The following is a 19,075-nucleotide window of genomic DNA, read 5'->3' on the forward strand; positions in this document are numbered from 1 at the left end:
CCCCAGAGTCTTCAGGCACACTGATTTACAAAAAGTGCACGCTGCTGGTTGGGTTGAGGGGACTGGTGGGAGAGGCAGCGGCGTGCTGAGACAGGGCACAGGGCGGGAAGCCTGCCCCCCGGTGTCCCCTTTAGAGCACGACCGGGACATTTGGCAATGGGACGTCTCTCCCTGGCAAACAGGAAAGGTGTTACGCTGGCAGGACAATGAGGGTGCCGAGCAGGGTGTTCCTGCTCAGCACCCTCATTGCCCTGGCACAGAGCATTACAATGGGAGCCATTAGACATGATGGGAAGGAGGAGGGACTATTAGCAGGGACTTTTGTCCCTTAAGAACTGCAAATGGGTTGATCAGAAGTGGGAAGGGTACATAATGCTAAAGGCTTTATGAAACCATGACTACGGCTTTAAAACCCAAGGGGAATTTGCTAGGCTCACATTAATCTGCATGATGCTATTGTGACTTGGCATACAGGATGGGGAGAATAAAACTAGAGCCATACTCGTATTGCTCAACATATTTCAATGACGATGTATACAGTGTATTGTTAATTATGAAAGGCTAGTTTATTATGTAAGGTGGTTTGCTTTCAAGGCGTTGCTAGTTGCTTAGTCACCATCCCACCGAAGTGTGCGATCCTGGGCAAATCATTTAATCACACTGTGGCTTATCTGCAGCTCTGCAAGGGATTCACTTCATAGTTTATGGTAATATATCATCCTGTTATAAAAAAAAAAGCCTAATGACTATAGAGTTCCGCCATATATAATAATAGTGCAATGTAGGTATTTTGCACAAGAAAGTTAATTGTCACTTGGTTTACTTTTGGCAACTTATTCTAAAGTCGCCCCCCTGGTGCCTCCAAGTATCAAAGTCTGGTGATGCTCCTTGCAATGTCCTATTCCGTGAAGTCACTTCTGTTGGTGCAATCCATATGCAAATTTGGACGTGTGCATGTATTTTGCTACAGAGCACCTGGACAGAGCTCTAATAGATGAGGTTCATGGATGGTCCTTCCGTTTTATTTTTTTTCTTATGTGCATGTGTTAAAATTGCATCTGCCGCTAATGTTACCCAAAAAGTCAATTGGGGTGGAGGGGTGAGCAGGTGGGGCATGGAATGAGGCCACATGGAATCGCGCGCACTGCATTTGGGGGGAAAGAAGGAGGACACTCTTGCAATGCTGGATACTCCCCTGGAGAGAGGGACTTGTGCAGTATCACCATTTCCCCAAAGGATGGACTTTTAACTGTCCCTGCACACACTCACCTGTGCCCGTTCTTTCCTAGCTCAGACCAGGCACAGGGGCGTGCTCGATGCTGGCAGGAATCTTTTCAACCCATTTGTAAATGCAAACAACAGAAAAGCTCACGATTAAAGCGAGCCTTCCTATTTATTTTTGCATTTCAGTTTTTCAAAATGTAGGTGAATATGTAAACAATGTATTGGGTGGCAAGTGCATTTAAAGTGCCAAGGACGAGTATGCTCGTTCTTTTTGCATAGACCTGCATAATAGCCTGCCACTTAAGGGGCTAAGGGCTGTCACTACAAATGCATGCAATGACCGCCAAGCCCCACCCTCGTGGGCTCAGCGATCCAATGCATGTTTAAGTGTTGGGAATATACATTGTGGGGCTGGCTCTGGGGCCCTTTGTGGCCGTAGCCGGCTCCTACTTTATCTTGCTTGTCCCTTTCATGAAGCAGGGACCACCAAGGTAAGCTAGTTGTTTTCAGAGGTCCCAGGGAAAAGTGCTCTTGCATCTCTGTGCCCGCAGAGGTTTGCGAAATGGCCCCAAAGTTGCTCAACTGAAGATAGGAAGCTAGCTTACCTCCACTGCATTTTTAAACTGTTGGTATTTAGCTGTGTCCTTGGCACCGCTCTTTATTTGCTTTAATGTTTTCTCATTGGCTGTTGTCCAGGTTGACAATTCAGAAAATCTGAAAGACAGAAAATATGCATCAAATTCCAAGCAGAAAAATTCACCTATAAAGTGATCATAAGCAGAACGCCTGCATTCTGTCTGCTAGTCAGGGTTCTATTAGGTGAACACTGTGATGACCAATCTAGTGATGAATAAGCAAACCACTTTCCCATGATAATAAACAAAAAGCCTGCATTCTGTCTGCTAGTCAAGGTTCTACTAAGTGAACACTGTGATGACCAATCTAGTGATGAATAAGCAAACCACTTTCCCATGATAATAAACAAAAAGCCTGCATTCTGTCTGCTAGTCAAGGTTCTACTAAGTGAACACTGTAATGACCAATCTAGGGATGAATAAGCAAACCACTTTCCCATGATAATAAACAAAAAGCCTGCATTCTGTCTGCTAGTCAGGGTTCTACTAAGTGAACACTGTAATGACCAATCTAGTGATGAATAAGCAAACCACTTTCCCATGATAATAAACAAAAAGCCTGCAGTCTGTCCGCTAGTCAGGGTTCTACTAGGTGAACATTGTGATGACCAATCTAGTGATGAATAAGCAAACCACTTTCCCGTGATCACAAGCAGAAATACTGCATTCTGTCTGGTAGTCAAGGTTCTACTAAGTGAACACTGTGATGACCAATCTAGTGATGAATAAGCAAACCATTTTCCCATGATCACAAGCAGAAATACTGCATTCTGTCTGCTAGTCAAGGTTCTACTAAGTGAACACTGCGATGACCAATCTAGTGATGCATAAGCAAACCACTTTCCCATGATAATAAACAAAAAGCCTGCTTTCTGTCTGCTAGTCAAGGTTCTACTAAGTGGACACTATGATGACCAATCTAGTGATGAATAAGCAAACCACTTTCCCATGATAAATAACAAAAAGCCTGCATTCTGTCTGCTACTCAGGGTTCTACTAGGTGAACATTGTGATGACCAATCTAGTGATGAATAAGCAAACCACTTTCCCGTGATCACAAGCAGAAATACTGCATTCTGTCTGGTAGTCAAGGTTCTACTAAGTGAACACTGTGATGACCAATCTAGTGATGAATAAGCAAACCACTTTCCCGTGATCACAAGCAGAAATACTGCATTCTGTCTGCTAGTCAAGGTTCTACTAAGTGAACACTGTGATGACCAATCTAGTGATGAATAAGCAAACCACTTTCCCATGATAATAAACAAAAAGCCTGCATTCTGTCTGCTAGTCAGGGTTCTACTAAGTGGACACTATGATGACCAATCTAGTGATGAATAAGCAAACCACTTTCCTGTGATCACAAGCAGAAATACTGCATTCTGTCTGGTAGTCAAGGTTCTACTAAGTGAACACTGTGATGACCAATCTAGTGATGAATAAGCAAACCACTTTCCCGTGATCACAAGCAGAAATACTGCATTCTGTCTGGTAGTCAAGGTTCTACTAAGTGAACACTGTGATGACCAATCTAGTGATGAATAAGCAAACCACTTTCCCGTGATCACAAGCAGAAATACTGCATTCTGTCTGCTAGTCAAGGTTCTACTAAGTGAACACTGCGATGACCAATCTAGTGATGAATAAGCAAACCACTTTCCCATGATAATAAACAAAAAGCCTGCATTCTGTCTGCTAGTCAAGGTTCTACTAAGTGAACACTGCGATGACCAATCTAGTGATGAATAAGCAAACCACTTTCCCATGATAATAAACAAAAAGCCTGCATTCTGTCTGCTAGTTAGGGTTCTACTAAGTGAACACTGCGATGACCAATCTAGTGATGAATAAGCAAACAACTTTCCCATGATAATAAACAAAAAGCCTGCATTCTGTCTGCTAGTCAGGGTTCTACTAGGTGAACATTGTGATGACCAATCTAGTGATGAATAAGCAAACCACTTTCCCGTGATCACAAGCAGAAATACTGCATTCTGTCTGGTAGTCAAGGTTCTACTAAGTGAACACTGTGATGACCAATCTAGTGATGAATAAGCAAACCACTTTCCCGTGATCACAGCAGAAATACTGCATTCTGTCTGCTAGTCAAGGTTCTACTAAGTGAACACTGCGATGACCAATCTAGTGATGAATAAGCAAACCACTTTCCCATGATAATAAACAAAAAGCCTGCATTCTGTCTGCTAGTCAGGGTTCTACTAGGTGAACATTGTGATGACCAATCTAGTGATGAATAAGCAAACCACTTTCCCGTGATCACAAGCAGAAATACTGCATTCTGTCTGGTAGTCAAGGTTCTACTAAGTGAACACTGTGATGACCAATCTAGTGATGAATAAGCAAACCACTTTCCCGTGATCACAGCAGAAATACTGCATTCTGTCTGCTAGTCAAGGTTCTACTAAGTGAACACTGCGATGACCAATCTAGTGATGAATAAGCAAACCACTTTCCCATGATAATAAACAAAAAGCCTGCATTCTGTCTGCTAGTCAGGGTTCTACTAAGTGGACACTATGATGACCAATCTAGTGATGAATAAGCAAACCACTTTCCCGTGATCACAAGCAGAAATACTGCATTCTGTCTGGTAGTCAAGGTTCTACTAAGTGAACACTGTGATGACCAATCTAGTGATGAATAAGCAAACCACTTTCCCGTGATCACAAGCAGAAATACTGCATTCTGTCTGGTAGTCAAGGTTCTACTAAGTGAACACTGTGATGACCAATCTAGTGACGAATAAGCAAACCACTTTCCCGTGATCACAAGCAGAAATACTGCATTCTGTCTGCTAGTCAAGGTTCTACTAAGTGAACACTGCGATGACCAATCTAGTGATGAATAAGCAAACCACTTTCCCATGATAATAAACAAAAAGCCTGCATTCTGTCTGCTAGTCAAGGTTCTACTAAGTGAACACTGCGATGACCAATCTAGTGATGAATAAGCAAACCACTTTCCCATGATAATAAACAAAAAGCCTGCATTTTGTCTGCTAGTCAAGGTTCTACTAAGTGGACACTATGATGACCAATCTAGTGATGAATAAGCAAACCACTTTCCCATGATAATAAACAAAAAGCCTGCATTCTGTCTGCTAGTCAGGGTTCTACTAGGTGAACATTGCGATGACCAATCTAGTGATGAATAAGCAAACCACTTTCCCGTGATCACAAGCAGAAATACTTCATTCTGTCTGCTAGTCAAGGTTCTACTAAGTGAACACTGTGATGGCCAATCTAGTGATAAAAAGCAAACCACTTTTCCAGACAGTGCACGCCAGTAGTGCTGTGCTTCCTTTGATAACTAACAGGTAGGGCAGCCACTCACCAAGCTAGTGAATCCTTCAAGTGGCCATTTCATTATTCAAATAAATGTAAATTGGATTTTAAAACAATATTCCTAACTATTAAAGATCTATGTTTCAATGGTCATCTAATAACGTTTTTAGTTTGACCCGACATGTTAGGGTATCTTTTGTGCAATGCGTTTTTTTCATGACTACGTTTTGTAGCACACGCGCAAGTCGATACAACATGCACAATATTCAGGTGGGCAGATTCCTGACAGTGAATCGCCCCAATTCGCATTTGTGAACCAGCACACCCAGAGAATGCAAGCAGTTGATTGCCGCAAGAGGGCCTGCCACAACAAAGTGCATGATGGGTCACAAAGGAGCATGCCCTGGTATGAACGATATAAGTTTCTAAGCGCAGACCCCGGGATCAAACCTGTGGTGCTCTGTGTCGTCTTGCTTCCAAAGTGAGCACATTGCCCCTGAGCTATCCTCCCGAGACTATTGCTGGTCTGCAGGTATCTTCAGTTCCAATCCCTAATCCTCGTCTCCCCCTTCCGCAGGCCCAGTGTAGAGACCACTGGCAGCACTGACACGCCGAAGGAACGTTCCTGCAAGGTATGAGAGACCCAAAGCCCGTTTGGAGTCAGTAAGTCAATGCATTCCTAGGTGTTGGGAAAGAACCCAACACTTAGGTCCCTTGCGCCCACAGCCAGACCGTCCTACATCTCGCAAGACCCTGCCGTAAATCAGAGGCTTGAGTGGTGCAAACTGCAGGCACAGATGTGGCGGGGAGCATATCTTGGGGTGGACTGGGAACCAAAAGGGACCCTGGAAATAGTTTTCAAAGTGGCGCCATGTTTCATCATGTGAGCAAACCCAACACCTCTAAGAGGAGGAGGAGGAAACAAGAGTGCCATCACAAAGAGACCCAGCAGGAAATCCGCAGAGTTCCCTGTAGGCCAGACCAGCCCTGAGGAGAGCCCTTGCTGTCTGCACTCATATTCCTTAGTGGGTCGGGCCCAGTGGGTTTGCACTCTGCTTACAACCTCTTCCTCTGTTTCTGATACAGTGCATGCTGCATTGTTTCTTGACAACAATAAACTAGTCCGGTCTAAACGATCTGACTATGTAGTCAATTACTGCCCGGACACAGCTGTGCCAGAACGCGGCAATATGTGATCATGAAGAAAACCATCCAGTTAATTTTTAATGAGTAATTATATGCTTTCTGATAAGGTAATTATGAATTTTAAAATGCAATCAACAAGCTTCGGACGGCGTATTGTTAATCAATGAATGTTTTAAATGTTCCTTATTTGTACAGGCATGTGTACCGGTGAACTTGGCATTGTGATTGTTTGAAGAACTTTATTGCTGTGATGAAATGTATCGGCGTATGGATACATTTTACTAATAAGACGATAAAGGCCCATACGAAGGACCATAGCAGTCCAAAATGTATAGGCCTAATATATATCTGCTTCAACTCGACCATTGAGCAGAACTACTCTGATTAACGAATAAATCAAGTTTGATACTTTTTGTTTACAAAGTAAGTTATTATTCTTTTAACAAGTAATCATTTTTGAAACCACGTAGTGGGTATTAGGGTGTGCAGCCCACACCGCTGGCTCAGCAGCCAAGGGTTTCTCTCTCCTATCACATGAAAGTGAAACATTCACTAATCGAAAATACACCAGGAAACGTGACAGACCTATCACTGTAAATCTTAGAACATACAAGTGCTATTTTTAGTATTAATACTGTGTGTTAAAAAGCATGATTATACATAGTAAAGTTTATATTTTAAATAATATAATACAAACATGAACATTACACCAAAAATGCATTAGAAATAATGCGTGTTATTTTAGAAATAATAAGAATAATAACTAAAATAATAGTTTACCAGACCTGAAAAAATACATTAAAAAGGGCTTGTTCCCAGGCACCAGTCCTACATTTTGGAATTCATTATATGAAAAAGCAAATGCTGTACTATTACATACAACAAATAAGGCAACACATAAAAACAACAAAAATTCAAGACACTTCTATTTGATGAGAAATCAATCAAATGTTTAAAAAATGCTTTTCTCCAAAGCATTAATTTATTATGTATAGTGTTATTTTATGGTGTGTTAGGGTCCATTGTAGAGCACTCATGCACTACTGAGGTGGTTTCTTGGCGCTACGCATTTGCTTGGTAAGTAACGGGTGTTAGGGAGTTTTACAAAAGTCCACCAAAGGGAAGACTTGTGAAAACTCACACATTGGACACAGGGCTCCAACTCTTAGTATAGGCCTGAACCACACAGGCTTCGTTGGTAGCAATGGCTGAGCACCCAGGCTTATCTTAGGAGAGAGAAAGGGCTGTGAACAGTACGAAGAACTTAGAGTATACACATAGGCCAAAGAAACAGAAACACACAAGGAGTTATATAAAAATAATGGTTTATTTTATTTATACACTAAGGTAAAGGTGCTTCTTCAGAAAGGTAAGTACAATAACATACAACAAGTAACTTTATAACAAATAATGCAATCTTTACAGCAAGTAAATCACGTTTTTTAAATACTTTTGGAATGCAATATGCAATTAAAAGGTAAGTCAACATTTTGCAATATTTTCAGAATATCTGTTTCAGTTTCAAATGGATGAAACTTTCCAACGTAAAGCAGGTACATATTTGTAATTCTTTCACAGAGGCTTTAGATTTTAGCAGTCCATCCCTATCTAATTATGAGAGGCTTAGAGTCAGACTGGAGTGCAAAACAAGCAAGGTAGAAGCTGTAGAAAGTCCAAAGGTTCCAGAGGAAGTCTTCAGTAGCAAGTAAGTAACACTTTTGGTTGGGAAAAGGGTCAGGGACTTCGGAGAAGGCTCGCTGAAGGAACGACAGGCGTTAGGCCTGGGCGAACCTGTATGGGCAAACTCCAAAACACCCAAATCAGCACTCCAGCAACGCAGGAACAGCCAAACAACTTTAGGTCAGTTCTACCAGGAGCCTCACAGTACCTTAGACGTGAAGAAGTATGCTGCATGATGCCCGCATGATGCAGCAGAAGCAGACCCTGTCACCAGATTCTTGGTCAGACAGACGAAAGAAGGGACACTGGAATGGATCTTGCAGCAGGAGGCCAGTGAAGAGGCTTCTAGCAAAGGATTCTTCAGGGTTCTGTAATTTTGGTGCCTTTTGGGAAGCAATGAAGAATTATTACTGCCCGGTTGATTTGTCTCGCTTCCTAAATCCAGCACTCTGGTGAGGGGACTTCAAGGAATGGAATCTTTCCTCTGAATGTCCAGAAGGAGTCCACCAAAGTTACGGAGGATTCAATCCTCAGAAGAGGATGCACTGCACACTGGCCACAGGTCCCCGCGTATTGGCGGTTTGCAGCCCGTGAAGGTCACAGCTTGTCGTTGGATCACTCAAAATACAGTTAATCTGAAGACTGATTGGTCGCACCAGTCTAAAGGTGGGAGTTGTCCTTTTCTGAGTTCTGCTGATGCTTGGAAGAAGGGGTCAGACAGCAGCAATTCCACAGAAGGCATCTCTGGTCGTCTGGAAGTGGCTGCAGACAGTTCTACTCTCCTGCCTTGGCGTTTCTTCAGTTCCAGTGGTCAGCTTGTCTTCAGCCTCGGAATCCATGCCTCTTATACAGGAACCCAGCCAATCAGCACCCATGCACCATTCAAACTGTGGGTGATGGCTGTCCTTTCGGGACAGCCAGCCTCCCAGTTGGAACAGGTTCCAGGCAGGCACATCAGTAGACAAAGAACAGCAGAGTTTCGGGGTCCTCCACAATTACTTGTCCTCACAGACAAACTGGTGCCTTGACGGGCTTCACAAAGGAATCCCGCTGAAGACCAAAGTCACACTAGTGCTTGCTCCACCTTTCACGGCAGAAGAAGGACCAAGAAAGGGCAAGCCATCTTGAATTGTAGAAAAAAGAACACAGTTGCCATTCTGAGTCAATTGTGACCCTTCTGTGCACTATCGTAGCTGTGAGTTCAGCTTGGGAGTAGAAATTGCACAACAGTAGGTAGGATAACACCACTGCCACAAGGCATTTATAATAGCTTGTCACTGAAACCAATATGTCAAAGGAGCAGTGAGAAAGGGTACACTGTCTAGCCCCTGAGCATGCCACATAAGGTGGAGTGTGCTGATCTCACCAAAGGAAAGAAATAGGAATGATAACAGATCCCCTTATAACAGAAAATAAAGAGGGAGGACCAAAGGGCTCCCAGCAACAAAGCACAGAGAATGCTGTTGGCTGAAAAAGTCAAAGACACATGGCATAAAACTCGGAGGAAAACATAACTCCAAGAAAAAGGTATAAAAAGGAATATTAAGGTAACCAAAGAAAGGGGAAAATAATGAGTGAGTGTGGAAAAAGGTTCCCACTTACTCAGAGTAACAGCCCACAATCCAACAGTTTAGCAAACATGCTGGGGGACTCACATGTAGAGAAGATTGTGCATACAAAAAGGAAAATCTACCTAACAAGGGAAGTGGGCGGTTATGTGAGCTGGGAGAAGAGTCAGGTTTTGAGACAACAGCGGAAAAGAGAGTTGGCATGAGATAAAGCAGAGAAACAGCACAGGAGCGTATTCCAAGCTGAGGCAGCAAGAAATGAGAAAGACCGGCTGCCTTTGCGGAAGAGACGGAAGTGTGGACTGTTGAGAGGAAGATGCTTAGAAGAACACAGATTATGATAAGGAGAATAGTGAGAGAACTGTTGATGAGAAATTTAGGTCTGCGTGAAAAGCAAGTTCTCTGAGTGATACAGAGAGTTTAAAATATGACTCTCTCTTTAATGGGTAGCCAGTGAAGTTTAAGGAGGAAGGGAGAGCTGTGTTCCTATTTACAGAAGCCAATGATGAGGCATGCAGAAGCATTCTGAAAGAGCTGAAGACGACAAAAGCAGTAGGAAGGCAGCCCAAGATAGAGAGTTGCCTTAGTCTTAGTGAGTCTGGACCCGAGGCGACGACTGCAGGCATTTAGTTGAAACAGAGAGAAAAAGGAGAAGTTGATGGAGCGTGTACAGTTGTAAAAAACAAATGGACGCACTGTGGTTATCAGAGGGAGAAGCAAGTTCAGAATAACATTTTACACCCAGGTTTTTTAAGTTCAGTGTCAGTGGATTTTGGGAGTAAAGTGGCCAAAGACGGCATCCAAAGAGAGTTGTTATTGACTATGATCACAACCTCTGCTTTATCAGAGCAAAGTTTAAGATAGTTGTTAGTCCCCCAGATGGAGATAGCAAGCATGCCGGAGGGAAAGCTAGAGAGTTAATCAGACTTTGGACCGTTGAGATGAACAGTGAGTTAGGTACTGTTGGTCTATGCAGAGAAAGCAAAGCCAAAGGGCTGGCCGAGGAGAGAGAAAGAGAGGAGCCTTGAGGGACACTGCAAGTGAGTGAAAGGGGGTTAGAATGCTTGGGATCAGTCGCATAGAAAGGATGAAAACCAGGAGAGGCCAGGCTCAGAAAGGCCTATGACACCCAATCGATAATGAGGATGGAATGGTCGACCGTAGGAAATGCCGCTAACAGATCCAAGAGAACTAGGGCAGCTGTTGAGCCAGTGTCAGCCATTAGGCAACACCGGCCCCATCTGTTTTCACCTATGTAATGTAAACAGAATCCAAATGGGTTCTTCATCTAAGTATTTCTTCAAAAAAGTATTCCTCATACTCGTGCAGATCCCTGAATCCCCCTCCACCTAATGCAAGATGTGTCAGATTGCATCTTTCAGAAATAGGACAGCCCTCGTATTAAAGAAATGTAGAAGAGTTAGGAACATCTCTCACTAATTCAACAATTAGGCCAGGTGGCATCACAGTTTCTCTGATACATGAAATACTCATGACAAGAATGAGGGTGACTATTCCGCCCAGGTCTCATGGTTGGGGGACTTAAATACATGCTATAGATCATCAAGTCCTGTGTTTCGCTGCTTTGCAAAGCCCATATGGATGTTAGACGAGTATATTGTAAGATTTGTCAGTGCTGGTGACCCCTTAGCCATCAATCTCCCTTGTAGTGTCATGCGGTGGGCTCAGTGGTATTAACTCAATTTATATGTGGCTCATTCTGTGATCATTGTGTCAGAGGTCATCAGTAGGGGTACACAACAGTCCCCCGGTGACTGACCATGGGGTACCCAGACTGCGGCAGGCATCCGATCATCTTCACTAAAATAGGGTAGAAGATTTTACTGGGCCATGCTAATAAAACCGATCGAGCGACATGTTGCAATGTAACCACATGAGCGCAAGTTTTCTAGATTCTCATTAAAACATACCTAAGATGGCAAGGCATGCTTTGTGAATGGGAATGTCTGATTGAAATCATCAAGGCAAAGTCATCAAAATGTCAACGATGAATGATTGAGTATAGAGGAAGCCTGTAGAGCTCTTCTGGCTGGTGGCCAGGCTTATACCTCCAGGCTGCTCATCCATGGCATCCCTCAGGAGAAGAGCCGCAGAGGGATGCTGAGATTTGCATCTGTTTTTAGGAAAATGCTCAGTCATATATGAAATACAGTCTTCACCACTTCAATAATTATCTTTGATGCTAAAGTTCCTCTGATCTCTGATTGTCATGCATGCTGGTCGCTACGCTCGTAGGACAGCGAGACCGTTCTACTCCAAATGGAGGCTATTCGATACGTTACCGGGAAAACGACGTTTACACTTTTCACGTCGCTAACTTCACGTGACTTTTGCTTCGTCACGTGAACTACGGTATCACGTATTTAAGCAGCGTAGAAACTTCACTCGCTGCTTCTGATCGTCTCTATTGGCGTTGTGTAGCTGAACCTCTGATCTACTTCCTGGCATAATCCTACAGCTACTTTTGGGCCTTCGATAGCGTGTGTTCCGCCACACGCTGATTCCTGGATCTATCCCTTCGCGTGATAATGCACACGTGTTCTCTGTCTTCAATTGCGGCTGGCCAAGGCTGCGTGAATCCTGCCCGCGTGTAAATCCACACGCGCTCTTTGTCTTCACACGCGGCTGGCCAAGGCTGCGTGAATCCTGCTCGCGTGTAAAATCCACACGCGCTCTTCGTCTTCAAGTGCGGCTGGCCAAGGCTGCGCGAATCCTGCCCGCGTGTAAATCCACACGCGCACGTTGTCTTCACACGCGGCTGGCCCAGGCTGCGCGAATCCTGCCCGCGTGTAAAATCCACACGCGCTCTTCGTCTTCAAGTGCGGCTGGCCAAGGCTGCGCGAATCCTGCCCGCGTGTAAATCCACACGCGCACGTTGTCTTCACACGCGGCTGGCCAAGGCTGCGTGAATCCTGCCCACGTGTAAAATCCACACGCGCTCTTCGTCTTCAAGTGCGGCTGGCCAAGGCTGCGCGAATCCTGCCCGCGTGTAAATCCACACGCGCACGTTGTCTTCACACGCGGCTGGCCCAGGCTGCGCGAATCCTGCCCGCGTGTAAATCCACACGCGCACGTTGTCTTCATACGCTATTTTCTTCTAACTCCTGCATCTGTGGAATTAACAGAAGGATTGATCCCTAAAGTGGGAAGGAAGCCTTTCAAGGATCATTGGAAGTGACTTTGAACTGAACTTTGGACGCTATCCTGTGGTGAATTCAACCCGTATCTAGCGTGAGCCTCGTTCCGTTCGGGATAAGTCTCCCTTACTAATTTTCCCTTCCCTGTCGTTTTGTTCTTCATTTCAAATCCATCAAGAGACTTCTGGATTGTTCTACCCAGAGATACAGGTCAGTGTGATCATTCCTGTCATTATCTAATTCATCATACTCAGGTTGGAGCAGTTATTCATGATACTTTAATTTGTCCTAGGCTGGATTACTATACCTTACCCACGCCCTTTCCAGTGATCCATCGCTCTGCCTGTTTTATCAGCCAGAGGGTTGTATCATTTGGAAGGTCTTTGTTGACTTCACGACTATCAAGTCGGGTGAACAGGGGTCCGGAAGACCCTACCTCCTGTATCCTTTTGAGTATTGTATCCTTTTCAGTTGATACTTTGGTACAATTCTGACACTGATAATGAAGGATTTTTTTTCTGCATCTCGACTTCTGACCTCATCCGACAATAACTGGGTAAAGTGGACCAATTGTGAGTTGCATTACTCTCATCTTGACAGTAAAATGATGTGTTTGCCTTATTAGACTTTTTCTTAATTTCAGAGAGAATTGGCAAACATTGAAGAAAGCAGGATGATGTCTGGGTCTTTTGGAGAACTATCATCTGATATGATATGATAGGTTATTCATAACGTGCTTAATACCCAGCGGTTTCTAAGCGCGGACCTGGGGATAGAACCTGTGTTGCTCCGTGTCGTCTTGCTTCCAGGGCGAGCACGTTGCCGCTGAGCTATCCTCCCGAGAGATCATATTGTCATTTTGGCAAATTCACCAAAACACCAAAAAAATAATGTTTCAAAAAGAAGACATCTAGAACAACACATTTAAAGACAAATATGTCAAATTCCCCATGTGAAGACATTTTTTAGGCAGGAAAGGGTGTCCTCTTTCGTAGACCTTACCAAGAAGTCCAATATTCAGCTACATCTCCACAGGGGCATTCTACCTTTCCTCACCTTCCCCCAGAAGCTCAATGTCTCCAGAGCCATGGTTCTCTCTAGGCTAGACTACTGAAATAGCCTCTTCCTCAGCCTTTGTCTTTCCTCTCTTCGACCCCTTAAACTAATCCAGAATAGGACTGCAAGACTTAGCCTTGGTCTCAAGCCCAGGGACCACATCTCTCCATCCCTAAAATCTCTCCACTGTCTCCCGGTGACTGCAAGAATCAAATTCAAGACGCTCTGCATCATCCACAAGGCTGTCTGGGGCTTGGGACCTCTCTACATACAGCTTTATCTCCCAAAATACCTCCCAGCCGGAGCCCTTCGGTCTTCTGGTGGCAACTCTCTGCAGTTCAAATGTTTCTCCAGGCAGCGAGTAGGAAGTTGATCCTTCTCCTTTGCTGGTGCTTTCCTCTGGAACAACCTACCCACCCCCACCCACCCCCCTCAGACTTGAACTAGATCTTCTTAAGTTCCAGAAATTTCCCAAGATCTTCCTTTTTTCCTCTTCCTACCCTCTCCTCCTCCCGTGCTAACTCTACATCTAGCGCTGGACTGGGGCCTGCTCCCTTGAGAGTCAAGGGTCAGACCACCCCCAAACAGTCCCCCCCTGAGCATCCTCTGCCAGCCCTGCCCTCTGGCTCCCTTTACCAGACTGCCCCAACTTAGTCCTCCCTGGCCACTGGACTCCTCCCCCTCCTTTTCCAGTCACTTGCCGCCACGGCCCAACCAGAACTTGCCCATGGCCCTACCCATGGGGGACCCCCCACTTCTGCACTTCTCCCTTTACCCCCTCCCTCTTGCACTTATTATCTTGCTCATGCACTTGCACGGTAGGATTGTCACAAGAACACTATAACTGTTTCTTTGTTGTTGTATTTTTATGATTTCCCATGTCCCTCAAACCACCTTTGTCTTCTGGCACCTGGAAACACCTGTGTATAGGCGCCATACAAATGTTCAATAAATAAATAAAATAAATAATAAGAAACGTGAAAGAAAAAGGGGACATAGGAAAATAAGCAAAGAAAAAGTGGTGAGGGCTTCACAGGTGGCTTTGCGCTTGAAGAAAAAAGGCATCAAAAACGACATTCTTCAGTAAAGTACTTTATATAAACATTTGTCAAAATAGCTGATTAAAGATCCATATTGCAAAATGTATTAAAAAAGATCATTATGGTGGAAGGTCATTTTATATGACATATAATGGTTGCATGAGATTAGCCTATGGCCTTCTGTCAGGACAAATAAGCCAGCTTTGAAGGGTCATCCTTTTTCAATACAAAATAAAAGTGAATGTAAAAAGGGAAATGGGGAATAAAAAAAGATAAAAAGGGGGTAGAAAGATTTCCTGATTTACCCCTGTAAAACATAAATAGATACATAAGCCACACTTTAAAACGTTTTGTTTTGTGCTGATAATGCCATTTGCCGGCATGCTTATCGCCTAAATAAAAACATGGATGCCATAGAATTGCTCTCTTAGAGGTGGACTGGGAACCAAAAGAGGCCCGGCAACTAATTTTCAAAGTGGCCCCATATTACACATTTTCACCAAGCCCAACCCTTTTCCAACCCTTTTCCTATGGGAACATTTGGAAATGCACCACAAAAGAGGCCCAGAGTTTTTTGTGTTAAAATAAGAACTGGAGTACCAGCCACCCCCTTCTTCTTCAGGGCTGTCAGCCACGGGATGCTAGCAATCAAGTTGGTAGATGATGATGTGCGTTTAGCGCCCCCTGGCGAGTGTACTGGTGGATTATGCGAACGAGCTTCACAGTAATAAGCAGGGGAGAGGATCAGCGGCTCTTCCAATGTAAGGATGCTCAACATTTTAAAATATAGTATGTCTTCGCAAAAAGAGATGAATGCATCGAAGGAACTCTGCAGAAAAGGGCCCGGTGGGCTCTCGAAGGCGGCTTTATTTAATTATTTATATAGCACCGGTAGCTCGTAAGCATCAGGGTGCTCAAATATAGACAATTGGTACAAAACAGGTAATCACGGGACAATTTGCTCCAGTATGTGGTTAGGGTTTATGTCTAGTACGCATGGAATTATTTGAAGAGGTGGGTCTTGGGTTTTTTCCGAAAGCTTGTGTAATTCTGTTCTAATCTGATAGGGGGAGGAAGATTGTTCCCCATCATGGCGGCCTTAATGTGGAATCGTTTGCCCAAGCCATTTGCTTTCTTAACCCTAGTTGTCTTAATTAGGCCTCTATGCTCCGGCCTGAGTGCGCATCTTGGCACATACGTAACCAATTTACTTTTAAGGTAGGATGGAGCCTTCCCATAATGCATTTGTGTGTTAGTGTCAAAGATTTGAATAGAATTCTGTCCTCCACAGCTAGCCAATGAAAGTTCCTTCTGTCTTCGTTGATGTGTTCCTTTCTAGTTGTTTTCTTGATGTTCTTGTCTGCGCTGCTGAGATATCTCTTTCCCCAGTAAAAGTATCAGAAACATGGTATATGCGGGACCCTTAGAGCAGTAATTACTTGTATCAATCCTTAAGAACGGGAGATGGAATTTGCCACAGAATTATAGAAGAACAGCACTGCTAGATACTGCGTGGAAGCTATTAGCAGAAAATACTGTTGCACATTATGAAAGCTGGGTGGAACAATTATGCAATCAGTTTTCTCTAAAGTTGCCATTGGGTCCCAAATGGTGAGAACCCGGACCCGTTGACCAGAAGAACCGTTACATCCAGCTCTCAATGATGTTGCCATTGCCTTTGGTAAAGTCAAATGATTGAAACAGGGGGGTGGGCGTCGGGGGCAGTTCAGCAAGGTCCGGTACATTTCCTAATTTTGTTATATTCCAGTGAATGGCTCCCGTGCACCTGGATGGGAAGGGAGGGTTGGGTGTCTGAAAAAGTACATGCTAGCATGGGTTGAAACAGAACATGGATTGCACTAACTCTGCTCCTGTAATACCACTCTGCCGCCAACCTGCCCAGAGCCACGGAGAAGGTGAGAACGCTTCCGCCACGCCTCGGGAGACGCCATGTTGCTATGATACTCCTGGACCATGCCACACAAACGAGCCTTCAGCGGCCATTGGAGACGCTCCGCCAGTACCGTGCGAGAAAAAGCCTGACGTTAGACTATGAAAAAGACGAACACAAGGTGTTTGGGGAAATGTACAAATCCATTTGCTTGGCAAATTTGTCATCATGTGTTGGAATGCGTGAGAGAACATGTGTACCTGGGAACAGCGCTGGATGTACGAAAGGAGTGATCCTAACAGCTAGGAGTGAAGACGCAGAGAGCTGCCCCATTCGCTACAGCCATGGGGGGATCCGATCACTGCTACAGAGGGATGTCTTGAGTAGACTGAGGACGAAAATGGGTCCATGTCTACTTATTTGGAGCAAAGGAATGGAACATATATGGGATGGTAGGAGAGTTCATTGAGGGAGTCACATTTTGTGACCCGGCAAAGGGACGTAGGCCTTATACTCGTGGTCAGTTGCTTACAAATGGTGTAGATTGTATCTCTCTGAATGCCACCATGCAGCAACATTACTTGATTTTTTGTAAGAAGATAGAATTGGCAAAAAGGAATTCAGTAATGCAGTTCTTAAAGGAGGCACCTTTTGACCAAAAGGTAAAGAAGTATGGCTACTACGGTGCAGAATATGAGAACGGGTGAAAGAAGCTGAATGCAGAGTGGATAAAGCAGCAATTCTGACTGCCAATTGCGGAGTCAATTTAACAACAGATTTGGGGGAGAGATACAGCAAGGGAAAATAATTCTGCCAACGATTTATTGCAACTTTGGTCCTCAAGCTGTTGCTCTCCAGATGTTTTGGACTACAACTCTCATGAGCCTTCTGCATTGGCTATGATGGGTATGAGTGATGGGAATTGTAGTCCAATGCATCTGGAGAGCCAAAGGATGCAGACCCACTGTTTTATCAGAAGCAAAAACAGTATGGCAACAGACTTTGTGGCTGCGTACAACAGGGGGTAGGTGAGAAAAAGTATGGCCGAGAGATTGCAGATTTGGAGATTAGGAAGAGATGATACGCTGTTTTGGCTGAAATGATGGAGTAATCAGTATTTTAAATGTGCTCATAGAAAATTTAAGGAATGACGCACCTTTCAAGGACGTGAGATGAATGGGCGTAAAGAACTATAGGACTGTTACTTCGATCAGAGAAAAGATAAAGTCTAAAGGGAGGAAACAGCAATTAATACTTTTACTGACTTATCCCGAGAATGAAATTATTATAGCTAAAATAATTTAACTAATATGCGTGACGGTGAAATTGATGAATTGAAGACTTTGTTTTGTCAACGGTTAAATGTAGGATGTGATTGTTTTGAATAATGGAAAATAATGAACTGGGGAGTCTCTTTTGATAGCGTATTTATGGTCTATGTAGTTCATATAAACTAAAATAAAAAATTAAACAAAAATAACTCAATATTTTCATAGCATTGTTATATATTTTTAACAGAAGAATATTCACAAGTACTCTGGATTTTAATTTAATGACACAGGGTTGACAAGGTCTCAGCCCCCAAATATTGATTCTGTGAAAGGTTGCATCGTCACATGCATCTTCTATGCCATTTTCCTGCTCTTTGAAGGCCGCTCCAAAAACAAAGGACCACCATTTTCTGGCCGCCGTTTAGCAGCCGCCAACTGGCGGGATTCTGATGCCATTAGAGAGTTTCACCCAAAACCCATTCAACAAATGTCTCAGTTCCCTCCTTCTCCCTGCCTCCCTCGCCACATGCAGTCCTCCACCGGGGAATTTAACCCCAAACGACCCAAACGTCTCCATCCCTCCCAACCCCCCACCTCTATCTCCCCAGCCCCCTGCTACTGTCACCCACTTACCTACTCCCCACAACCTGCAAACCTCACTTCCTGCTTCCGGGTGTAGTATGTGGTCTTCTCTAGGAAGTGCTTCCTGTGCGGTCTCCTCTAGAGGCGGCCCAGGAAACGCGGTCTGAAGATCCCATGCTCCCATACGGGCAAACATAAAAATCCAGCTATCCACAAAGCTATACCTACTATCACCCTCATAGAGAATGGACTATAGACTGATGGTTAGATAGCTCAGCACGTTAAGCAGAGCCAACGCAGCCTGTCCTCTTTCTAACGTCAATGGATTTGCAGTTCAACTGGGCAATCGCTAATTAACAAAAACTATGCCAGAAGGTGCTATAAAACCAATTTATTATGCTTTTATTATTATTGATAGTATTATTACAAGAGCTACAGTATTGGCCTCTCATATCGGCAGGTGTACAGTTTGCTGGCTGTTCAAAATGAATTGCGCCCAAGCAGATGGTAAAGAAAAAA

The 19,075-nt window shown here is 44.0% G+C and overlaps 1 protein-coding gene across 17 annotated transcripts in view; it reads right to left on the bottom strand.

Annotated features, from left to right (window-relative positions):
* SYNE1 (spectrin repeat containing nuclear envelope protein 1) overlaps positions 1-19,075 on the bottom strand; it is a 1,651,720-nt gene that overhangs the window by 1,040,517 nt on the left and 592,128 nt on the right. For all 17 annotated transcript variants that reach the window (XM_069606781.1, XM_069606782.1, XM_069606785.1 and 14 more), the window contains one exon: positions 1,830-1,938. In XM_069606781.1, the coding sequence (XP_069462882.1) occupies positions 1,830-1,938 (109 nt within the window). The remainder of the gene's footprint in view (positions 1-1,829; positions 1,939-19,075) is intronic.

This window comes from Ambystoma mexicanum, chromosome 4p, assembly GCF_040938575.1.
Source record: "Ambystoma mexicanum isolate Mex_15411 chromosome 4p, UKY_AmexF1_1, whole genome shotgun sequence".
Classification (NCBI taxonomy): Eukaryota; Metazoa; Chordata; class Amphibia; order Caudata; family Ambystomatidae; genus Ambystoma; species Ambystoma mexicanum.